This window comes from Saccopteryx leptura, chromosome 6 (genome assembly GCF_036850995.1).
Source record: "Saccopteryx leptura isolate mSacLep1 chromosome 6, mSacLep1_pri_phased_curated, whole genome shotgun sequence".
Lineage (NCBI taxonomy): Eukaryota > Metazoa > Chordata > Mammalia > Chiroptera > Emballonuridae > Saccopteryx > Saccopteryx leptura.
Genome location: NC_089508.1, coordinates 48,619,220 through 48,639,424, shown reverse-complemented (window position 1 = coordinate 48,639,424; position 20,205 = coordinate 48,619,220). Strand labels below are relative to the sequence as shown.

Here is a 20,205-nt window from a genome sequence, read left to right as displayed (position 1 = left end):
GCTCCTTTTGGGAGGTTCTACAACTGTCGCAGGAAACCCCTTTGAGAAAGGTGTATGTGAGTCCTCTCTTTCAAAACCACCTGCTGTCCCAGCAAAAAACCAACTTCATAAATGAAGCTGCCTTTGGCAACAAATAATTAGCCCACTCTCTGTGACAGCTGAACTGTACAAGATGAGTTGATTTCTTAGAATCCTGAAATGAACTCAAAAGGAAAATGAGCCCAGTTACTTCCTGTCTCCATGCTTGGATTCCTCATAGCAGGCAGTGTGCCACCTTCAATCCTTTTCTTTTTTTTTTTAAGTGAGAAGAAGAGAGATAGAGAGACTCCCACATGTCTCCGGATTGGGATCCACCTGGCAACCCCCATCTGGGACCAGGGCTCGAGTCAACCTAGGCAACCTCAGCTCCTGAGGCTGATGCTCAGACCAACCGAGCTATCCTTAGTGCCAGAGCCGACGCTCGAGAGGAAGAGAGAGAGAAGGAGAAGAGGGAGTGAAAGAAAAGTAGATGGTCACTTCTCGTGTGTGCCCTGACAGGGGATCGATTCCAGGATGTCCAAACGCCAGTCCAACACTCTATCCACTAAGCCAGCCGGCTAGGGCCCCACCTTCAATTCTTAAATTAAATATTGACTTTCAGCAGCTTGTTCAAGTTGATAAGAGTTGAAGTATATCTTTCAGGCCAGTTTAGCAAACCTACTTTGTTCTTCTCCTCACTCAATTAATCCTCTCCTCTTAACTGCAGGGCAACCATTTACCAGGGTGTCAAAAAGTAAAGTTCCATACTTTACTTGGAAACATACTGAAGATGGCACCAATTCAGACAGTTTAGTAAATTCTGCCACACTAAACTGAGACTACAAACTGACAATGCTGAGATGGATTATTCTTGCCATATAGAAAAGACATCAAAAGGTTATAACTCAAAACATGTAAGAAGTCCACTACAACTCATTCAGATTACAACTGAAAGTCACTAATGCACATGGTACCTGTGGAAATTGAATTAAGGCACAATGTGATTTTTTTTTTTGTATTTTTCTGAAGTTGGAAATGGGGAGGTAGTCAGACAGACTCCCGCATGCGCCCAACCGAGATCCACCCGGCACGCCTACCAGGGGGCGATGCTCTGCCCATCTGGGGCGTTGCTCTGTTGCAACCAGAGCCATTCTAGCGCCTGAGGCAGAGGCCACAGAGCCATCCTCAGTGCCCAGGCCAACTTTGCTCCAATGGAGCCTTGGTTGCAGGAGGGAAAGAGAGAGACAGAGAGAAAGGAGAGGGGGAGGGGTGTAGAAGCAGATGGGTGTTTCTCCTGTGTGCCCCGGCCGAAAATCGAACCCAGGACTCCCGCATGCCAATCTGACGCTCTACCACTGAGCCAACTGGCCAGGGCCGCAATGTGATTTTTGCTTGTTTGTGATTACAATTTAGTCAGCCCACATTCCACATAAAGACATATCTCAAACCTGAAGGATATTTAAGCATGGTGGGGTAGGGGGAGAGAGCAGTGGAGTAAATAGTTCTCTATATATTTCCTTACATTATTGTTTCTGGGAAGAATTCAACTGTTCTATAATAAAAGTTTTAAATCAATAAAGCCCTGACTGACCTGTGGTGGTGCAGTGGATAAAGCGTCAACCTGGAAAGCTGAGGTCACAGGTTCAAAGCCCTGGGCTTGCCTGGTCAAGGCACATATGGGAGTTGATGCTTCCTGCTCCTCCCCCCTTGTGTCTCCCTTCTCTCTCTCTTTCTCTCTCCTCTCTCAAATGAATAAATAAAATCTAACAAAAACAAAAAACCTATTTAAAAAATAATAAAGCCCTATTAATAAAAGCACCCTGCCTGTCTGTCCCTCCTTAGAGAGTGGGCAAAAGTAGGTTTATCATTGTTCATATAGAAAATAATAATTAATAAATAACAACACAAGGTTAAATTCTGTGTTTTGCATACTCAACACTGTTAGACCTACTTTTGCCCACCCTGTATTTATTTCCTCATTCAACAGAGCAAGTGATTTAAGTGCTCATACTAATTTGGTGCCCCAAATGTGAAAACTCATTCAGCATATAAATTGGACACATCCTAAAATTAAATCCAGTAAATCCAGCTAAAACAAAATAAGTCTCTGTGGTCTAAGAACCATTTGGTCAAAATAAAACCTACCAACTGACAAGCAGGGGATGGTTTTTTATTTTTTTATTTATTTTTATTTATTTTTTATTTTTTATTTATTGACAGAGAGAGAGAGAGAGTCAGAGAGAGGGATAGATAGGGACAGACAGACAGGAATGGAGGGAGATGAGAAGCATCAATCATTAGTTTTTCATTGTGCATTGCAACACCTTAGTTGTTCATTGATTGCTCTTTCATATGTGCCTTGACCGCGGGCCTTCAGCAGACCGAGTAACCCCCTGCTCGAGCCAGCAACCCTGGGTCCAAGCTGGTGAGCATTTTTTATTTGCTCAAGCCAGATGAGCCCGCGCTCAAGCCGGCGACCCCGGGGTCTTGAACCTGGGTCCTTGGCATCCCAGTCCAACGCTCCATCTACTACGCCACCACCTGGTCAGGCAAGCAGGGGATGGTTTTTAACAGCACACACTGACAAGAGAAATGCAGGAGAGTGAGTATCATTGGGCATGAATAATAAAGGGAGCCCCCGCTGGGCTACAGTTGGAAAAATGCAAACACATCTTCAAACAATCCTTGGTAACAATTCTTAAAGCAACAAGGTGTATATCTTGCTACATAAAAGTTTATTACTTACATTGGCTCACTTCTCAATTCATTTTAAAATAGAGGAGCAAGAGGCTACAATACACTGTCTCCAGCATCTGGAGTCTATGGACGTGGGTGCATGTATCTGATTCATTCTCTAAGGGCAGTACTTCCTCTCTGCCCTCTTTTCCTGATTCTCACCCCTAACTCTTAGAGACTGACTTGTAGGGTTAGCACAGATGTGGGAGCCAGACTGCCAAGCTCTGCATCTTGGCTCACCTACCAGGTTGGGTTTGGACAAGTTTCTTAACCTCTTTTACCTCTTTTACATATTTCACAGAGCTGGGTAAAAATGCTTAGACTTGTGGCTGGCACAAATTAAGCACTACGCAATATCCTGCTATTATTGGACATGTGTTTATGTGGTACATATTATATTTACGTTGTGCAGTATTTTTTCCATTACATTTAAACTTAAAGCATTCATTTGGGTGGCCCTGGGGGAGGGGTATTCATCATTCATACAATCTGTAAGAGAAATGCCTAGTCTCCAGCAAATATGCACAGAATACAAACAATTTGCTAAGAGGCAACACAATTAAACAAATATGGGGAAAGGTTCATTTCCACAGCAATCAAAGAAGTATAAATGTAAACCAAGGAAGCATTCTGCTCCCATTAAATTAGAAGAGATATGACTTGTATTACCATCAAGATCATAATTTAAAACAGGCCTATTTGTATGTTACTGGAAGCAGTGTAAATGGATATTACCCTTTAAGTAAAGAAAATGACTTAATGTATCAAAAGCCATAATAATACCCATAATCTTTGACCTAATACTTTCATATGAGTACTGATGGCAATAAAATTAAAGGAAGAATAAAACAGACATAAATGTTTACATTTAACATTTTTATAAGAGTAGAATGTTGAAAAGAACTTAAATATTCAACAATGGGGCATAAAATTATAATGATACACCATAATGCAGTCATTAAAAGTATAATTATAAAACTATGTAGGAGTATGAAAAAAAGTCTTATGAAATGTTAAATGAAAGACCATAACAAAAATGCTATCTGCACTATGATTACCGCTAGCAAAAATATTTACACAATTAGACAAAGGCTATAAGAAAATAGAGATAATAAATACATTTGGCTGAGGGAATATGGGAAACAATGTTATTTCCTTTACTGTTACAAATGTTGTTTGTGCAATATGAATAGGTACAACTTCACTTTTTTTTTTTTTTTTTTTTTGCCTGGCCTCAAATTCTCACAAAATGAATTTCCTAGAGGTGTGGAGAAAGGAAATTCCTCTCCCTCTGCAATGTTTACTAGCACTGTGACCTGTGATGTACAGAGAAGGCGTGGCGGGAAGCCCAGGAACTTCCCGTGTTCAGGAGGGGAACGCTGCTGGAACCACTGCGCCCTAAGCTTAGCAGAGTGTGGAAAGATCAGGGATACTTATCTGAGACCCACACTGGGCAATGTGACCATGACCATCCAAGAGGCATTCTTGAAACAGCCTAACTCAACAGCAACAGGGACAGTACAACTTCCTAAACTCCAGGCAGCACCAGTAGCTCAAATTATTTCACACAAACTCTCAGCGCAAGGGATAACTTGTTTTAAAATCTCTAGGAGCAACAGTTTTTCAAGCATTCATTCCCCCCATGGCCCTGTGTAAGAACACAGATCCAGCTAGGATCAGCCCTGCTAGGAGAAGCAAGCTTATGCTAATGGCCACATTTTCATTCCAAGACCACCTCAATTGGAGAGGGAGTTTGCCATCCCAATAAAGAGGGAGGTGAGCACATGGCAGCTGAACATTTGTTATTAAATTGCAATGGGGGGGGTATTCAATTCATTCACAGCTCATTTATTTTCATTCTTACTGCCTGGAGCCAGTAGTTCCAATTAAAAAGCAGGGGGAGAAGGAGGGGAAGGCAGGTTAGAAGGCTGGGGGATTAGCTCATCCGGCTACTGGAACACCACCAATAAAAGGAGGCATCATTCTGGAACAAGGTCGTTTAATTGCTGAGGGTTTACCCAGCGCAGTGAGAGCCTGGCAGGTGGCCTCTAGACACAGATCAGCCAGGAGCACTGGAAGGGAGATAATCACAACAGGGGGGAGGGAGGGAGGGAGGGACAATGGCAGAGATGTGTTCTTAATACCAACTCACACACAAGAAAACGATTTTAAATTTCTTCCCTTGAAATCTTATGTAGCCTCTCAGTGGAGAAAGAGTAGATATTAATAAAATTTTAAAAATCATTCTGTGGGACTTCAGCTACTCCTGAGTCTGGAGGCAAATGGTGGCATGCATTAGACAAGGGTGTGGCAGAGACTGGGCTACTCTCACCGTGCCATTCCCTGCGACCCCTCAGTACCTTCCTTCATCTGCAAAGTGGGCACCCACAGCTAATGGGGACATGAAAGCACTTAGGAACTGTTAGCTACTGTTATTATTTCAGACAGAACAACGATGTGGGCCCTGGCCGGTTTGCTCAGTGGTAGAGCATCAACCCAGCAAGTGGAAGTCCTGGGTTTGATTCCCTGTCAGGGCACATAGGAGAGGCCACCATCTTCTCCCTCTCTTCCCCTCCTGCAGCCATAGCTCAATTGGTTCGAGGCCCCAGGTGCTGAGGATGGCTCCATTGAGCCTCCACCTCAAGCACTAAAAATAGCGTAAATTGGGGGCGGGGGCAGATGGGCAGAGCATCAGCCCAGACAGGGGTCTCCAGGTGAATCCTGGTCAGGGTGCATGCAGGAGTCTGTCACTGCATCTCCCCTATTTTCACTTAAAAATAAAATAAAATTAAAATTAACAATGATATGATTAAGGGTTCAGACTCCAGAGCTAGACTCCCCAAGTTCAATTTCAGTTCAATTCCTGTTCAATTCCTCCACTTACCAGCTGTACAACCTGGGGCAAGTTACTTGCCTGCCAGTGTGCTTCAGCTCCCTCATGGGTCGGTGAGAGCAATGCCTGCTTATGACGGTGTGCTAATATCTAGAAAGCACTTAAAACAGTGCCCGCTACAAATTAAGTGCTAAGTGTCTGTTACATAAATAAATATTACAATGACTATTCCTACTACCTGGGTGTTCCAAACTGGAATAAAGGCAGAGGGAAGAAACATCATACAGACCGGGGTCAGCTTTAAGAACAAACCCAGGACAGACTTGAACAAAGAAGTGGTGATGAAGCAATCAACTTTTGATTCAGCTTAGGAGCAGGGCCTCCCCAGGAGCCCTCCTCATGTGGACAGTGTCCCCTGGGTGTCCCCTGGTGTCCACAGTGGGCGGGGGCTGCCTGTACTTTCAAATGACCATGCCAAGTGTGCTGGCTGACAGCCCCATGGAGAGGGGACAGAGGAGGTCAGAGGTGGCCTGGCTCCGAAATGACTGCCACAGAAGGCAGCCCCACCCCCTCCGGCAGACAAAGGGAGCCCCCCGCCCCGCCCCCACCCCCGTTCCCGCATCTGCCTTGTGGGCTGTGCATCTCCATGTTACGCTGGCCATTGTGGCCAGCTCTCTACATCTGGATGAGGGTGTCCTGCACATGTGGGCCGCACAGGCGGCTGCTTTCAGGAATGCTTTCTTTGGAGGGACACCTGCTTTGCTGGACTGCAGAGCAGTTGGCTCGAGTTTCCTGGATGCCAGGCTTCCAGCGCTGAGGCCAGGCCAGGCCAGTGTCTGCAGCCTGTGGGCCTGGCGCGGCCCCTGCCCATAAAGCCCAGTCCCAGCCCCCATCAGCCATCTGCTCCAGGGCGGACCTTGTGCCCCGCAGAATGTATGGCTAATCGAAACGATTATGAGGGCACACAAGGGGCTATTCCTTCCCAGCAGAGGTGGCTGAGCTGATCTCAGCAGCTTTAAACAGGTTCTGTTTTTTGTTTTTTTTAGAAAGGGGAAAGCCTAGCAAGCCCAGAGAGGAGGATGAAAATTTACTAGAATAACAAAGCTTCCCAAACAAATCCAGCTAGAGGGCTCATTTTACAAGAGTAGCTAAGCAAAAGAAGTTCCTGGAAGAAAATAAAATTGGTTTAAGAGAATGCTTATGATCGAAAGTGTAGGACTTTTAAAAACACAGCATTGCCCTGGCTGGCTGGCTCAGTGGGTAGAGCATTGGCCCGGTGTACCGATGTCCTGGGTTTGATTCCCGGTCAGGGCAAATGGAAGCGACCATCTGCTTCTCTCCCTTCTCTCCCTCTCCCCTTCCCACAGCCAGGGACTCCATCTGTTCAAGTTTCAGCCCTGGAGAGCTCAGTGGGTCCAAGCATGTCAGCCTCAGAAACTAAAAATAGCTCGGTACTCAAGCATCGGCCCCAGACAGGGTTGCAGGGTAGATACTGGCCAGGGTGCATGCGGCAGTCTGTCTCACTATCTCTCCTCCTCTCACTTAAAAAAATAAAAAAAAAAAACACAGCATCTATGGTGTATTTAACTAACAGTCCTAAATATTTATAAAGCCATATCCTGGGCCAGGTACTGAGTGTGCCCAGCAGGTCTGGCTCCTGTTTGTGCAGGAAAACACTTCCTGGGACTTCACTTTGTTTCCCACTATCCCACCTCTGAAGGCAAAGTGGACCACAGAGAACTGACAGCGCAGTTCCTAACCTCTGTTCTGAGCCCAGGGACAAGCTGCTCAGTGGCAGGGCTGTCTCGACTGGAACGCGAACCAGTTCCTTTATCTTTCAAAGCAATTAAAAGCTATAATAAGTAAGTGCCGGGGATAACAGGAATCAATGTATGATTTTTATTTTTATTTATTGAATTTAGAGGGACAGAGAGAGAAAGGGAGAGGGAGAGAGAAGCATTCAATTGTTGTTCCGCTTGGTTGTGCATTCATTGGTTGCTTCTTGTATATGTCCTGGTTGGAGATTGAACCCCCAGCCCTGGCATTTCGGGATGATGCTCTAACCAACTGAACTACCTGGCCAGAGCCTGTATGATTTTTATTTATTTATTTATTTATTTATTTATTTATATATATATATTTTTTCATTTTTTCTGAAGCTGGAAACAGGGAGAGACAGTCAGACTCCCGCATGCACCCAACCGGGATCCACCCGGCACGCCCACCATGGGGCGATGCTCTGCCCATCCTGGGCGTCGCCATGTTGCGACCAGAGCCACTCTAGCGCCTGAGGCAGAGACCACAGAGCCATCCCCAGCGCCCGGGCCATCTTTGCTCCAATGGAGCCTCAGCTGCGGGAGGGGAAGAGAGAGACAGAGAGGAAAGCGTGGCGGAGGGGTGGAGAAGCAAATGGGCGCTTCTCCTGTGTGCCCTGGCCGGGAATGTATGATTTTTAAATGCACACACATTTAGGTGAGTCCGACTACATTCCCAAAAAGCCTTCAGTACTGCCAGTGTGAAGAAATGCTAAATTTAAAAGCGTTTTAGCCTTAAGTCTCGCACACCAAGGTTGGAGACTGGTTTCAGTTCACTTGGTTTTAAAGTCCTTGAAGGAAAGAGATTTTTAAAATAACGTCTGCTCACAGGATCTTGCTCTTCAGTGTCGCTCTCAACAGACAGTGGATACTACGTTTTCCATTTGGAAACTTTATGACATACAATTGGAAATGTTACTGGAAAACTCAATGGCATGTAATTGAAAAATGTTGCTGTCATACCATTAAAATTAACTTGTTAATTTGATTTGTTATGTGTTGTTTCCTAGTTAGAAAATAAATATTAGAGATTGTTGACCAGGAAGGAGATAGGAGTGGGGGCTGACTCCAAAGAAATCTTCTCTGGGACCAAGTCAGGATGACTTCCCAGAACAGCAAAGCTAGAAAGCCCTAGAGCAGCGGTTCTCAACCTGTGGGTCGCGACCCCAGCAGGGTCGCCTAAAACCATCGGAAAATACATAATGCATATCAGGTATTTACATTCCGAATCATAACTGTAGCAAAATTACAGTTATAAAGTAGCCACCAAAATTATTTTTTGGTTTGTGGTCACCGCAATATGAAGAACTGTATTGCAGGGTCACGGCATTAGAAAGGTTGAGAACCACTGCCCTAGAGTCTGAAAACTGCAATCTGTCACAATGAGAGACATCTTATTAGCTTTGAAGGGGTTTCCTTATATCACTTTCAAGTGATCTCCAATTGCATCTTGGATGAGTATTTCACCCCTGGGAATAGTCAGATGATCTAATAAGACTTAAGAAATATAAAGGGAAACACTGGAATTCCATTAATAAAAAAATGGATCCTGGTAATGTCAAAGCATTTGATGAAAATAAATGGCAATAGTAATGAAACTGCTTACAGACTGTCAAAGTCAAAGACTATAACAAAAATTTAATGGGAGTAATGGGAAAATAGGTTCATTTCAACTGCAAAAGCTTTTAGCAGAACTTCTCTGTTATTAAGATGTTTGCTCCAGAAATAAATATTTACTTTATACAATGTAAATGAATAATTCAGAAAGTTAAACTGCAAGATTATGCATATATGAACATGAACATGAGGGGAATATAAGTCAGTTTCACACTCTTGAAGAAGTTTGAGCCTGCCAGGTGGTGGTGCAGTGAATAGAGTGTCGGCCTGGGATGCTAAGGACCCAGGTTTGAAACCGAGGTTGCCCTGGCCGGTTGGCTCAGCGGTAGAGCGTCGGCCTAGCGTGCGGAGGACCCAGGTTCGATTCCCGGCCAGGGCACACAGGAGAAGCGCCCATTTGCTTCTCCACCCCTCCGCCGCGCCTTCCTCTCTGTCTCTCTCTTCCCCTCCCGCAGCCAAGGCTCCATTGGAGCAAAGATGGCCCGGGCGCTGGGGATGGCTCTGTGGCCTCTGCCTCAGGCGCTAGAGTGGCTCTGGTCGCAACATGGCTACGCCCAGGATGGGCAGAGCATCGCCCCCTGGTGGGCAGAGCATCGCCCCATGGTGGGCGTGCCGGGTGGATCCCGGTCGGGCGCATGTGGGAGTCTGTCTGACTATCTCTCCCTGTTTCCAGCTTCAGAAAAATGAAAAAATAAAAAAAATAAAAAAATAAAAAAAAATAAAAATAAAAAAAAGAAACCCTGAGGTTGCAGGCTTGAGCGTGGGCTCACCAGCTTGAGCATGAGGTCGCCGGCTTGAGCCTGGGATCACAGACATGACCTCACAGTTGCTGGCTTGAGCCCTAAGGTCGCTGGCCTAAAGCCCAAGGTCGCTGGCTTGAGCAAGGGGTCACTTGTTCTGCTGAAGCCTTCCCCCCTCCCCCCGTCAAGGCACACATGAGAAAGCAATCAATGAACAACTAAGGTGCCGCAACGAAGAACTGATGCTTCTCAACTCTCTCCCTTCCTGTCTGTCTGTCCCTGTCTGTCCCTCTGTCTCTCTATCTTGCTTTTAAAAAATGCTTGATTTTATGTAGGGTAGTAAAACCAGTTTTTTTGTTTTGTTTTAGCTTTTACACCATCACTGTCTTCCATCCTCTGACCATCACAGTCCCTAACACAGAGACCTGATCTGCATGTCCATTCTTGGGCAAATGAAGCAATTGGCTTTAACTTTTCTCCCAGGTCCTCACTTAAACTGCAAGGTTTTGGCTTACACTATTATTGTCTACAGTTGAAAAAATTATTGTTTAAAGCCTCTCGCTCTTGATACGAATCTTACTAGACCTGATTTATTCCCTGTGGAGGAAAACAGTTAACAAGGTGTCCCCTGTTTTCAACGAGGGCAGAAAGCAAAGTGGCCCTACCCCAAATGTATTAACTGAACAACCTTCCCACTAGGGCTGAGCGACAAGAACAGCATTGAGAATCAGTTCTGCTTTTCCTGCCCCTTCCATCTACCCTTAGAAGAAACATGAGCGTAAAATTCAAGGTCAGTACAGTAGCAATTGCATATATGGATATAAAAGGGGGAAAATGTCCTCTTTAGAACCTAAAAACTCATTTCTGTCTCTTAATGAAGTGAAGCAAAAATGACGCCAGCCAAACCCTTCTCACTAATCACACCTTACGTTGGAATCAAGAATGTGCCCTTTGTGAGTCTGGACTAATTCAGAATAGAATGTCCAACTGAATTGCCTCGAGTGAAAGTGATCCTGTGAAAAGAGAAAAACCACCACTTTCCTTTCAATACCCAGAATGAGCGATCAGACTCCCGAGGGACCCGCTTGCCAGATAAACGCACTAAGTTGGGAGGCGATGCCCATTTCAGTTTGGTGGTGGCATCGACCTGTCACTTGTGAATTGGCACATTCTGCTTCAGGGTTTTCAGTGTTCCTTAACACACATGTCAGTGCTGAAAACTCAGCAAGGTAACCGTGGTCCTCCCCTATGAAATGGCTTTATGGTCTTGTAAACTAAGTGTGGAAGGGGAGGCATGCTTACATAGCTAGGTAAGATATTTTCTGTTTCAGCAGGAATGAATCAAATTGCCTAAATAAAGCTGGGGGAGGGGTAGGAAGGGCAGGATGGAGATGATTAAAATGGTTACAGTTTATGTTAGGGCTTTCACATACGTGAACTGAAACAAAATCACCTCATAACAAGATGTCTATTCCAGTCAGGGGATGAGGTTGGTGGAACATTTTTACCCCATAGGAACCACATGGGTTCTCTCACTCAAGGCTCCAGATCACACTGGTGCACTGTGAACAGCAATGAGAGGAATTCCAAGTTGCTGTAACTAATGAAGCCTAAAGCTTCATGTGGGACTTACATTAAAAATAAATTTAGTTGCTTGAGAGCAATCTATACTAGAATCACTCTCATTTGCCTGCACTTCTATGTTGTCTTGGGTGGGAGGGAAAGGTAGACTACAGAGAGGTACGGCTACTAAGAATTACCTAGAATTTTTTTTTTTTTTTTGTATTTTTCTGAAGCTGGAAACGGGGAGAGACAGTCAGACAGACTCCCGCATGCGCCCGACCGGGATCCACCCGGCACGCCCACCAGGGGCAACGCTCTGCCCACCAGGGGGCGATGCTCTGCCCCTCCGGGGCGTCACTCTGCCACGACCAGAGCCACTCTAGCGCCTGGGGCAGAGGCCAAGGAGCCATCCCCAGCGCCCGGGCCATCTTTGCTCCAATGGAGGGGAAGAGAGAGACAGAGAGAAAGGAGGGGGTAGGGGTGGAGAAGCAAATGGGCGCTTCTCCTATGTGCCCTGGCCAGGAATCGAACCCGGGTCCCCCGCACGTCAGGCTGACGCTCTACCGCTGAGCCAACCGGCCAGGGCTGTTGTTTTATGTATGGAAGAAAGCCTTCCAATGAAAGATGCAAAAAAAAAAATGTTGAACCATTAACTCAGGAGCCTCAGAACAAACTGTGAAATCTAAAGCAACTCTCCTATGGTGGAGTAACCTTAGAGAGAAGGAGGGGGCAGACTTGCTAACAAATCCCTACAGGATGAGTCCCTAGAAGGAAGCAAGACACCACGGAGACAGCTTTTATAGGTGCTTGTGACACTATTCCATTCCATTGCCCACCCCTCCCCAATTCCTCAGATAAATAAAGTAATTACCTGATTCACCCTACAGCTAAAATTAGTCCCTTCTTGGGTAGCAACAGCCCGACTTCTCTTCCATTTAACTTCTGACTACCGGGACAGGTCCTTTTGTCTTCATCAAAAAACTCTAAAGTCAATCGAGGAAAAACCAGGCTTGTCTGAGAGCAGGAGAAACTGTAGCCCCAAGGCAAGCTTGAACCCCACCTTCCCTGAGCGGGATCCAGGAGTCAAAGGAAACCCACGATCAAAACCGAGAATGCCTGTCTCCAGCTCTCCATCTGACTGCTCCCTATGAAATATTCACGCCGGGGGATACCCAGCTCCACTCGCTCCTTCAGTAATACCCAGTGGCACTGAGATGAAGGAGGAGCCACTGATAAAAAACAAAAACAAAAACTCAACCAAGGAATAAATTCTTAACACCAGGCAGGAGACCAAAGGGCCTCAGGCAACCAAAAGGGAGAAAAAAGAAGTCAACAGTACAATAAAGAACTCCTGACAGATTCTGAATTCTTTATAAATTAAGAATAAATAAATCCCACAGGTCATTGAGAACTCTTTTCGTCTCCAGAGTCCCCATTTGAGGGCTATCCTAGCATAGGAAAGATGACCCAGCACTCCGAGGAGACCTAAACAGCTCTGTCAAAGAGACGTGAGTATTTCCAGTACAAGCCCATGGTGCCCAGAGCATGAACTTCTGCTGGCCAACTGAGTGGCCCTAAATTGAAGCAACTATGAAAATGGGCCAGGAAATAAGACTGCTATCTTGACCCAACAGTTCGCAATAAGACTGACATAACACACTGGTGAAACTATATGCCACCAGACAGTATGTAACCATGGTGACCTACAACCATGGTTACTGCACAAAACTGGGACTGGCCTTTCTTACCGCCAACAGGAACATCAAAAATGTCACATGTGCAGCCTATTAATTTTTTTTAAAGTGATGAATCGATTTGAAAACTGACAGGCTCAATTCAGCTTCATTTTTAAGCAAGAAAGCAGCTAGATGAGCTTTGCTTTGCATCTATATTCAGCAATTTAAAAAGACTTTCATAGTTTGTTGTATCCCACCCCGGAAAGCCCCAGCACTCTTCTAGGCTTTCCGGGGTGGGATATAACAGACTGTGAGAGTCGAGTCAGGAGAAGTCCTTGGGGAACAAGGCAATAAGAGGAATAATCCTCTCTGGGCCTCTATTAGCTGTTCTGTAGATGGTGGGGAGGTGAACACAAAAGTTGCTATATTTACCATCAAAAGGGCCTATCTACAGGGTTCTGGAGGAGTTAGAAAAGTTCCAGTACATGAGGGGTGAAATGCTTCTCCCAACATACTCTTTTTTATTAAGACACAAGAAGCAAGATTCTACCCAGACTCAGGCCTCAACTCTTCTCTTTACTTATACATGAAACCAGAGTCTTACTTTTTTAAACAGTAAATCTCACTGGAAGTCAGCAGACGAGATAAAACGAAGCTGTAAGAAATACGCTGCCAGCAACAGAATCAGCTCTGCCCTAACTCTCTGGGGATCCCCAGGTGGCAACCAGAAACAAGCTGAAGAAAAATAAGGAATCACTTAATTTCTTAGCACCAAATAAGAATGCCTTGGGTACTAAACATAGCCGGCGAAGGAAGATAGCAGACTTGAAATTGTTCTCCAAATAACAAAAGCTTACCTCGTTAAGTGTTGAGACATGTTTTAACCATTTTTTCTTCATAAGGAAGCATCTCAGAGACATTCCATACTACTCAGGGTTGTTAAACATACTTTGTGTAATACAATGATACCCTTCCTAACGGCAAGCTAAATATTACAAACACTGCAATGCCAAAAGTATGCAATCACTTGCTCCCTGAAAATGTATATGCAAAACTCTTGTGCATGTGAATATACCGTATTTCCCCATGTATAAGACGTACCATTTTCCCCCCAAAAAATTTGGGGTCTAAAAACTGGGTGTATTACACAGTGGTTGTGGTACTTCAAATGCCGTAGATGGAACTGAGGACGAGGCAGTATATGAAGACAGTGATTCATTATCAGACACAGATGAGGACAAGCTAATGGATGGGAGTTTTGACAGTGAGGAGGAGTTGTATGAAGTTTATGATGAATAAAACTTGAGTTCAATAACTTTATGTAATACTTTTTGTTTTTCAAATTTCAGGCCCCCAAAATTAAGGTGCGTCTTATACATGGGAGCGTCTTATACATGGGGGCATATGGTATGTGTTTTATTGGGGGAGAAGCCCTATCTAAATTTTCAAAGGGACCCAGGAAAGGGTTGGAAACAGACTGAACCAAAACAGAAGTGGCCTCTGCCTCGGACCGACCTGCCCCCGGTGCTGATGTTCTAGGTAGCACTGTCTCGGTTCTCATGGCTTTCTCTGTTCTCAGCTGTCACTTCTCACCCACACTCTTGTAGCATTTTTGTGGTTTCTCTGTCTCTTTCCTGGCTACCTTTTCCCTCTCTTCTGGCTCACATTTTTGATACTGCTCCTTCACTTCGGGGGTAAGAACAGGTATTGCTTGTTTTTTTGTGGGTTTTTTTTGGAGAGAGAGAGAAGGGGGGGGAGGAACAGGAAGCATCTACTCATAGCAGTTGCTTCTCATATATGTCTTGACCAAGCATGCCGGGGGTTTCTAAACAGGGACCTCAGCGTTCCAGGTTGATGCTTTATCCAGTGCACCACCACAGGTCAGGCAGTAGTGCTTGTTTTTTTAAAAAAGCGCCCATTTGCTTCTCCACCCCTCTGCCACGCCATCCTCTCTGTCTCTCTCTTCCCCTCCTGCAGCCGAGGCTCCATTGGAGCAAAGATGGCCCGGGCGCTGGGGATGGCTCTGTGGCCTCTGCCTCAGGCGCTAGAGTGGCTCTGGTCGCAACATGGCGACGCCCAGGATGGGCAGAGCATCGCCTCCTGGTGGGCAGAGCGTCGCCCCCTGGTGGGCGTGCCGGGTGGATCCCGGTCGGGCGCATGCGGGAGTCTGTCTGACTGTCTCTCCCTGTTTCCAGCTTCAGAAAAATGCAAAAAAAAAAAAAAAAAAAAAGGTGCAAACTTTTGATTGGCAGACCAGTCATGTGTCTTCTAAAATTCAGTACTTGTGGCCAGTTTCATTTCTGATCAGCCTATGGGCTCTTTTGTTACCTTTGGGTTTGTGGGTATTCTGGAAAGCTGAGGATACTAGATATCTGATTGCTGGGGACACTATTGGACTAAGCTTCCTGCATATTGTAGTAAGCTGAACATGGATGTTAGACAGAAATGAACATATTCACACACATGCACATGCAAGCACACACACAAGCATGCACATACATACCTTCAATCAACCAACAATTGATCTATAGACTACTTTCAGAAAGTTGAGACACTTTGTCTTTTTTCCAGCTTATGTTAGTATCTGAAATATTGGCATCCCCAGGCTAAGCTAGGATGTGCAAGAAATATTTAGAGCTTGCTCAGCAAGGCATTTTCAATCATGTTCTATAAATAGCACGCTATTAAGAAAAAAAATCAAGAAAATGTTACTGCTCCTTTATTGGTTCATTGTGACGTGTAAAACAAAAAGAAGGGCGATGCCTGACCAGGTGGTGGCGCAGTGGATAGAGCGTCGAACTGGGATGCGGAGGACCCAAGTTCAAGACCCCGAGGTTGCCAGCTTGAGCGTGGGCTCATCTGGCTTGAGCAAAAAGCTCACCAGCTTGGACCCAAGGTCACTGGCTTGAATAAGGGGTCACTTGGTTTGCTGAAGGCCTGTGGTCAAGGTACTTATGAGAAAGCAATCAATGAGCAACTAAGGTGTCGCAACGAGAAACTGATGATTGATGCTTCTCATCTCTCTCTGTTCCTGTCTGTCTGTCCCTATCTATCCCTCTCTCTGACTCTCTCTCTCTCTGTCCCTGTAAAAAAAAAAAAGGCGATGAGGGAGGCAGATGAGCATGATTGCCGGAAAGCCCGGCGCGCCCGGCACCATGGTACAGGAATAGAGCCGTGGCAACTGCTGAATGCTGTGACAAGAACCAACTTTTACATCTGCTGTAGCCCATCACACAGGAGAAGATGCCAGCTCTGAGGGCCCAGACATACTGCTTTCATCTTCCACCTGTCAGGAATGCTGTTTTATAGTTTGGGGGTGGGATTGTTAGCTTTTTACACAACTAAAAATGACAGGGTCCTGGAGGAGAAAGCTATTTCCAAAAAAAACTAGAAGTGGCAGACACCAGATAATCTGAAAATAACCGAATCCAAAAATGTATAAACATAAAGCATGCACAGAAATGTCAGCTCTCCCATAGTTGAAACAGATGAAAACATTCAAACAATAGAAGAGTTAGCCATATGTATCCAAAAGGCAAGGAATAAGATGAGCAAGTAGCCGGTAACTGAGAAAAGCCACGAACTCCCTCCGGTGTCCTGTCTCCGAACCACAGCAACGCGATCCGTGGATATCCACACCGGCGGTTCCGGTGGATGTGGCTGTCTGAGTCCTTACCTCATTGTGGTCACTGGCCGGGATGTGGGAAGGGCTTGCTTCTTCATCGAGGGGCTCAATCACTGTCACCTCTGCAAACTCCTCCACAGATTCTTGAAACTCTGGTAAGGACCTTCGTCCATAACGCTTCCCACCTCTGACATATTTGGGTTGGGCTTCTAGTGAGCAGTCTGGGCAAGGAGACAAGAGTTGAGGCCACATTACATGACAATCTCAGCTTTAAGCTGACACTCGCAGCCGTCAGACGCAGCCTCTTATACCAGCCCCAAAATAAACCACCACCATTTGCCAGCTGTGCTGGATGTGGGTGTGTGGGAGCCACCAGGTCAGATGCAGAGGACAGCTTCTAATTCCAAATGACTGACGGTGCCTGAGCACATCCCTGCGTCGGATGGGAGGGAAGCAAGGCCGGCAGGACTGAGCCCGGGCTTCGGGCTCCTGTTCATTCTGTTTATGAAGGTGGTGTTTGGCAGGACAGGGAGAGGGCACCAGCATACTAACAAAGAGGCAAACTGGAGGTAGTCTTGGAAAAACCATGACAAAACAAACACAGTATCAGCTCTGTAAAGTTAGGATTCACACCACTTAGTCCGAAACACACCCCTCGCGTACCTGAGTGGCTCTTTGGTTAACCAGCCCACTTTCTGATTTATCAGAGAAGCAGGACGACAGGACAAAGAAACTGACACAGTGGATCCAAATCAATTAATGACAGACAGCTCATCAATAACATGAAACCTGGCATCAAGAGCTCATTATAAAATTAAACGCTCTGGAATTAAATAGGAAATGTGAAACTGCATTAAGAAAAAAAATGGTGTATTATGTTTTTTTCCTTCTTCGAGAACTTCAATGTTGTACAAAGTAAAAAGAATTGTGCATAAGAGAGTCATCTCTTGACCTTAACGAAGGACTGCAGCACTGACATGATGATGTGTCACAGGTTCAACATTCACCTCCACCACCACCACCTCCACCACCTTCACCATCACCACCACCTTCACCGCCACCACCACCACCACAAATTAATCTTTCTCCACAATGGCCAGCTTTAAAGCAGTAAAATAAATACTTCACTCTATGCAAATGTCATGTTAGATATAGGGTGTTGTTTTTTTTTCCAACTTGCACAGAATTAGGAGAACAAAATACTCTATTAACATACAAAAGACTAGCAATGCTTTAATTCTTATCATCCACACAGACACAGTGTCTCTCTAGAGAACATAATATGTGCTCTGTTTATACATGAAGCCCTAACAACATATGCCTGAACTCAAGCATGTAGATTTGTAGATGAGGTATACACAGATATCAACAAAGTGAGGGTGTCTGTTTAGATAAGAACTAAAAGAATGAAACCCTTCCTGTATCATCACTGAAACCATGTTAGGGGTTCGCCATTACTTGGTAGTGGCCCTGAAGGACAGTGGCCCTTGCCCCTCCTCGGGTATGAGCTCAGATTTCACAGATGTGGTCAGAAGCATCCTGAAAATGCTCGGCAAAGCTCAGAGTGAAGTACTTATGCTTGTTCTATAATTTCTAGCATATTTATAGCCAGCTTTTAAAAAGTTATCAGCCCAAGTCATTGTATTAGGATGAGCAATTCTCTTACAGGAAGGATTTAGGCATACAAAATTTATATTGAAAAAAATCACATGCATATTTGAAGGTACCTTTTATCAGAAGAGAGTGTGTCAGCTTGTAAGTATTCAGGATCGGCCCCGACACCCGAGCTACTTGTTGGCAGCTGACACCCACAGATGCTAGTCAGATAAGAGGCAATGCAGAACCATCCTTAATTTATGACATATTCTTACATTTTACTGGCAGACAACAAGATACACCATTAGTGATGATGGGGACTTGGGAAAGATAAAAAGGAAAACTTACAATGTCAGAAAATGGAACATGGGCTTTTCCCAGTGTGAGAACAGTTGCAGCCTGGGGGTGGGAGGGGAGGGATAGAGGAGCTCTGAATGCATGCTGCACTTTTGCCCAAGGGAATACAGTAGTGGGACAAAGCAACCATATTTAAAAACCCTCTGTAATTTAATCCCAAACCCACTTGTGGATGAGACAGTTCCTTAGCTCTTTGCCACTCAATACCCCACGCTGAGCAGGGAGCAGCCGTAGATCGGACACAGCTCCTTCTCTAAGCCATGGAAGGGAACAGACTGTGAGCAATTAGGGACCCTGTGGGGTTTGAGTCCACGTGTTCACTTACTTATTTCTGCATTGTCGGGAACTTAAAAAATGTTTTAAATTTATTTTATTGTAACTAATTCTGAGCAAATTTTCAGTTAACATTTTTCGCTGACGGTACATATATCACAAAGTAAATTTTAATCTTTCGGAAGAAAGATATTACTAGCACACACAAAAACTAAATGAGGTAGTAAGGCTTCCTCATACTGAAGTTCCTAAATTATCCACGTGACCAGTAAAGAGTTAGAGTCCCAGTGGTAGTCAACCTGGTCCCTACTGCCCACTAGTGGGAGTTCCAGCTTTCATGGTGGACAGTAGCGGAGCAACCAAAGTATAAATAAAAAGATAGATTTAACTATAGTAAGTTGTTTTATAAAGATTTATTCTGCCAAACTTAGCGAAAATCCGACATAAAGTACTTGGTAAGTACAGTGTGTCCCTAAAGTCATGGTGCACTTTTGAACAGTCACAGGAAAGCAACAAAAGACGATAGAAATGTGAAATCTGCACCAAATAAAAGGAAAACTCTCCCAGTTTCATACCTATTCAGTGCAGTTCAATGTGGGCTCATGCACAGATTTTTTAGGGCTCCTTAGGTAGCTATCCTGTATAGCCTCTACAGACTTGTCACTGACTGATGGCCTACCAGAACGGGGTTTCTCCACCAAACTGCCGGTTTCCTTCAACTGCTTATCCCACCGAGTAACGTTATTCCTATGTGGTGGCGCTTCGTTATAAATGTGCTGATATTCACGTTGTACTTTGGTCACAGATTCAAATTTAGTGAGCCACAGAACACACTGAACTTTCCTCTGTACCGTCCACATCTCAACTGGCATGGCCGTGGGCTGCTCTGTTGTATACACGGTGTTACATCATCATCTGCACATGCGCACATGCTGCCACATCATCCTACAGAAACTGGGAGGGTTTTCCTTCTATTTGGTGCAGATTTCAAATTTCTATCGTCTTTTGTTGCATTCCTGTGACCGGTCAAAAGTGCACCATGACTTTACGGACACACTGTAATTATTATTATATGGTTTGACTTGCTGTAACTCTGCCTTATAAATTTTATAAAGTTACTTCCCTACTTTATAAATCACCATTACTGTGGAACCAGTGGGCGGTTAGAAAATTTTACTACTAACAGAGATACAAAAGTGGGCGGTAGGTATAAAAAGGATGACTACCCCTGAGTTAGACTAATCACACCAATTAAAAAATTACTTCTTAGACTTGCACACGCACTCATCCCTCTCCTATTGAGAGCACCAGCATCACTGTCCTGACAGGATACGAAGGCAGAAAAGACAGCAAAAGG

The 20,205-nt window shown here is 44.9% G+C and overlaps 1 protein-coding gene across 9 annotated transcripts in view; it reads right to left on the bottom strand.

The window, feature by feature from the left end:
- Positions 1 to 20,205, bottom strand: part of NIN (ninein) — a 118,501-nt gene that overhangs the window by 62,426 nt on the left and 35,870 nt on the right. For 6 of the 9 annotated variants that reach the window (XM_066344140.1, XM_066344139.1, XM_066344138.1 and 3 more), the window contains 2 exons: positions 18,350 to 18,439; positions 16,674 to 16,843 (listed from right to left, as the gene is read on the bottom strand). In XM_066344140.1, coding sequence (XP_066200237.1) covers positions 16,674 to 16,843; positions 18,350 to 18,439 — 260 coding nt within the window. The remainder of the gene's footprint in view (positions 1 to 16,673; positions 16,844 to 18,349; positions 18,440 to 20,205) is intronic. The other 3 variants (XM_066344141.1, XM_066344143.1, XM_066344146.1) reach the window with 1 other exon arrangement.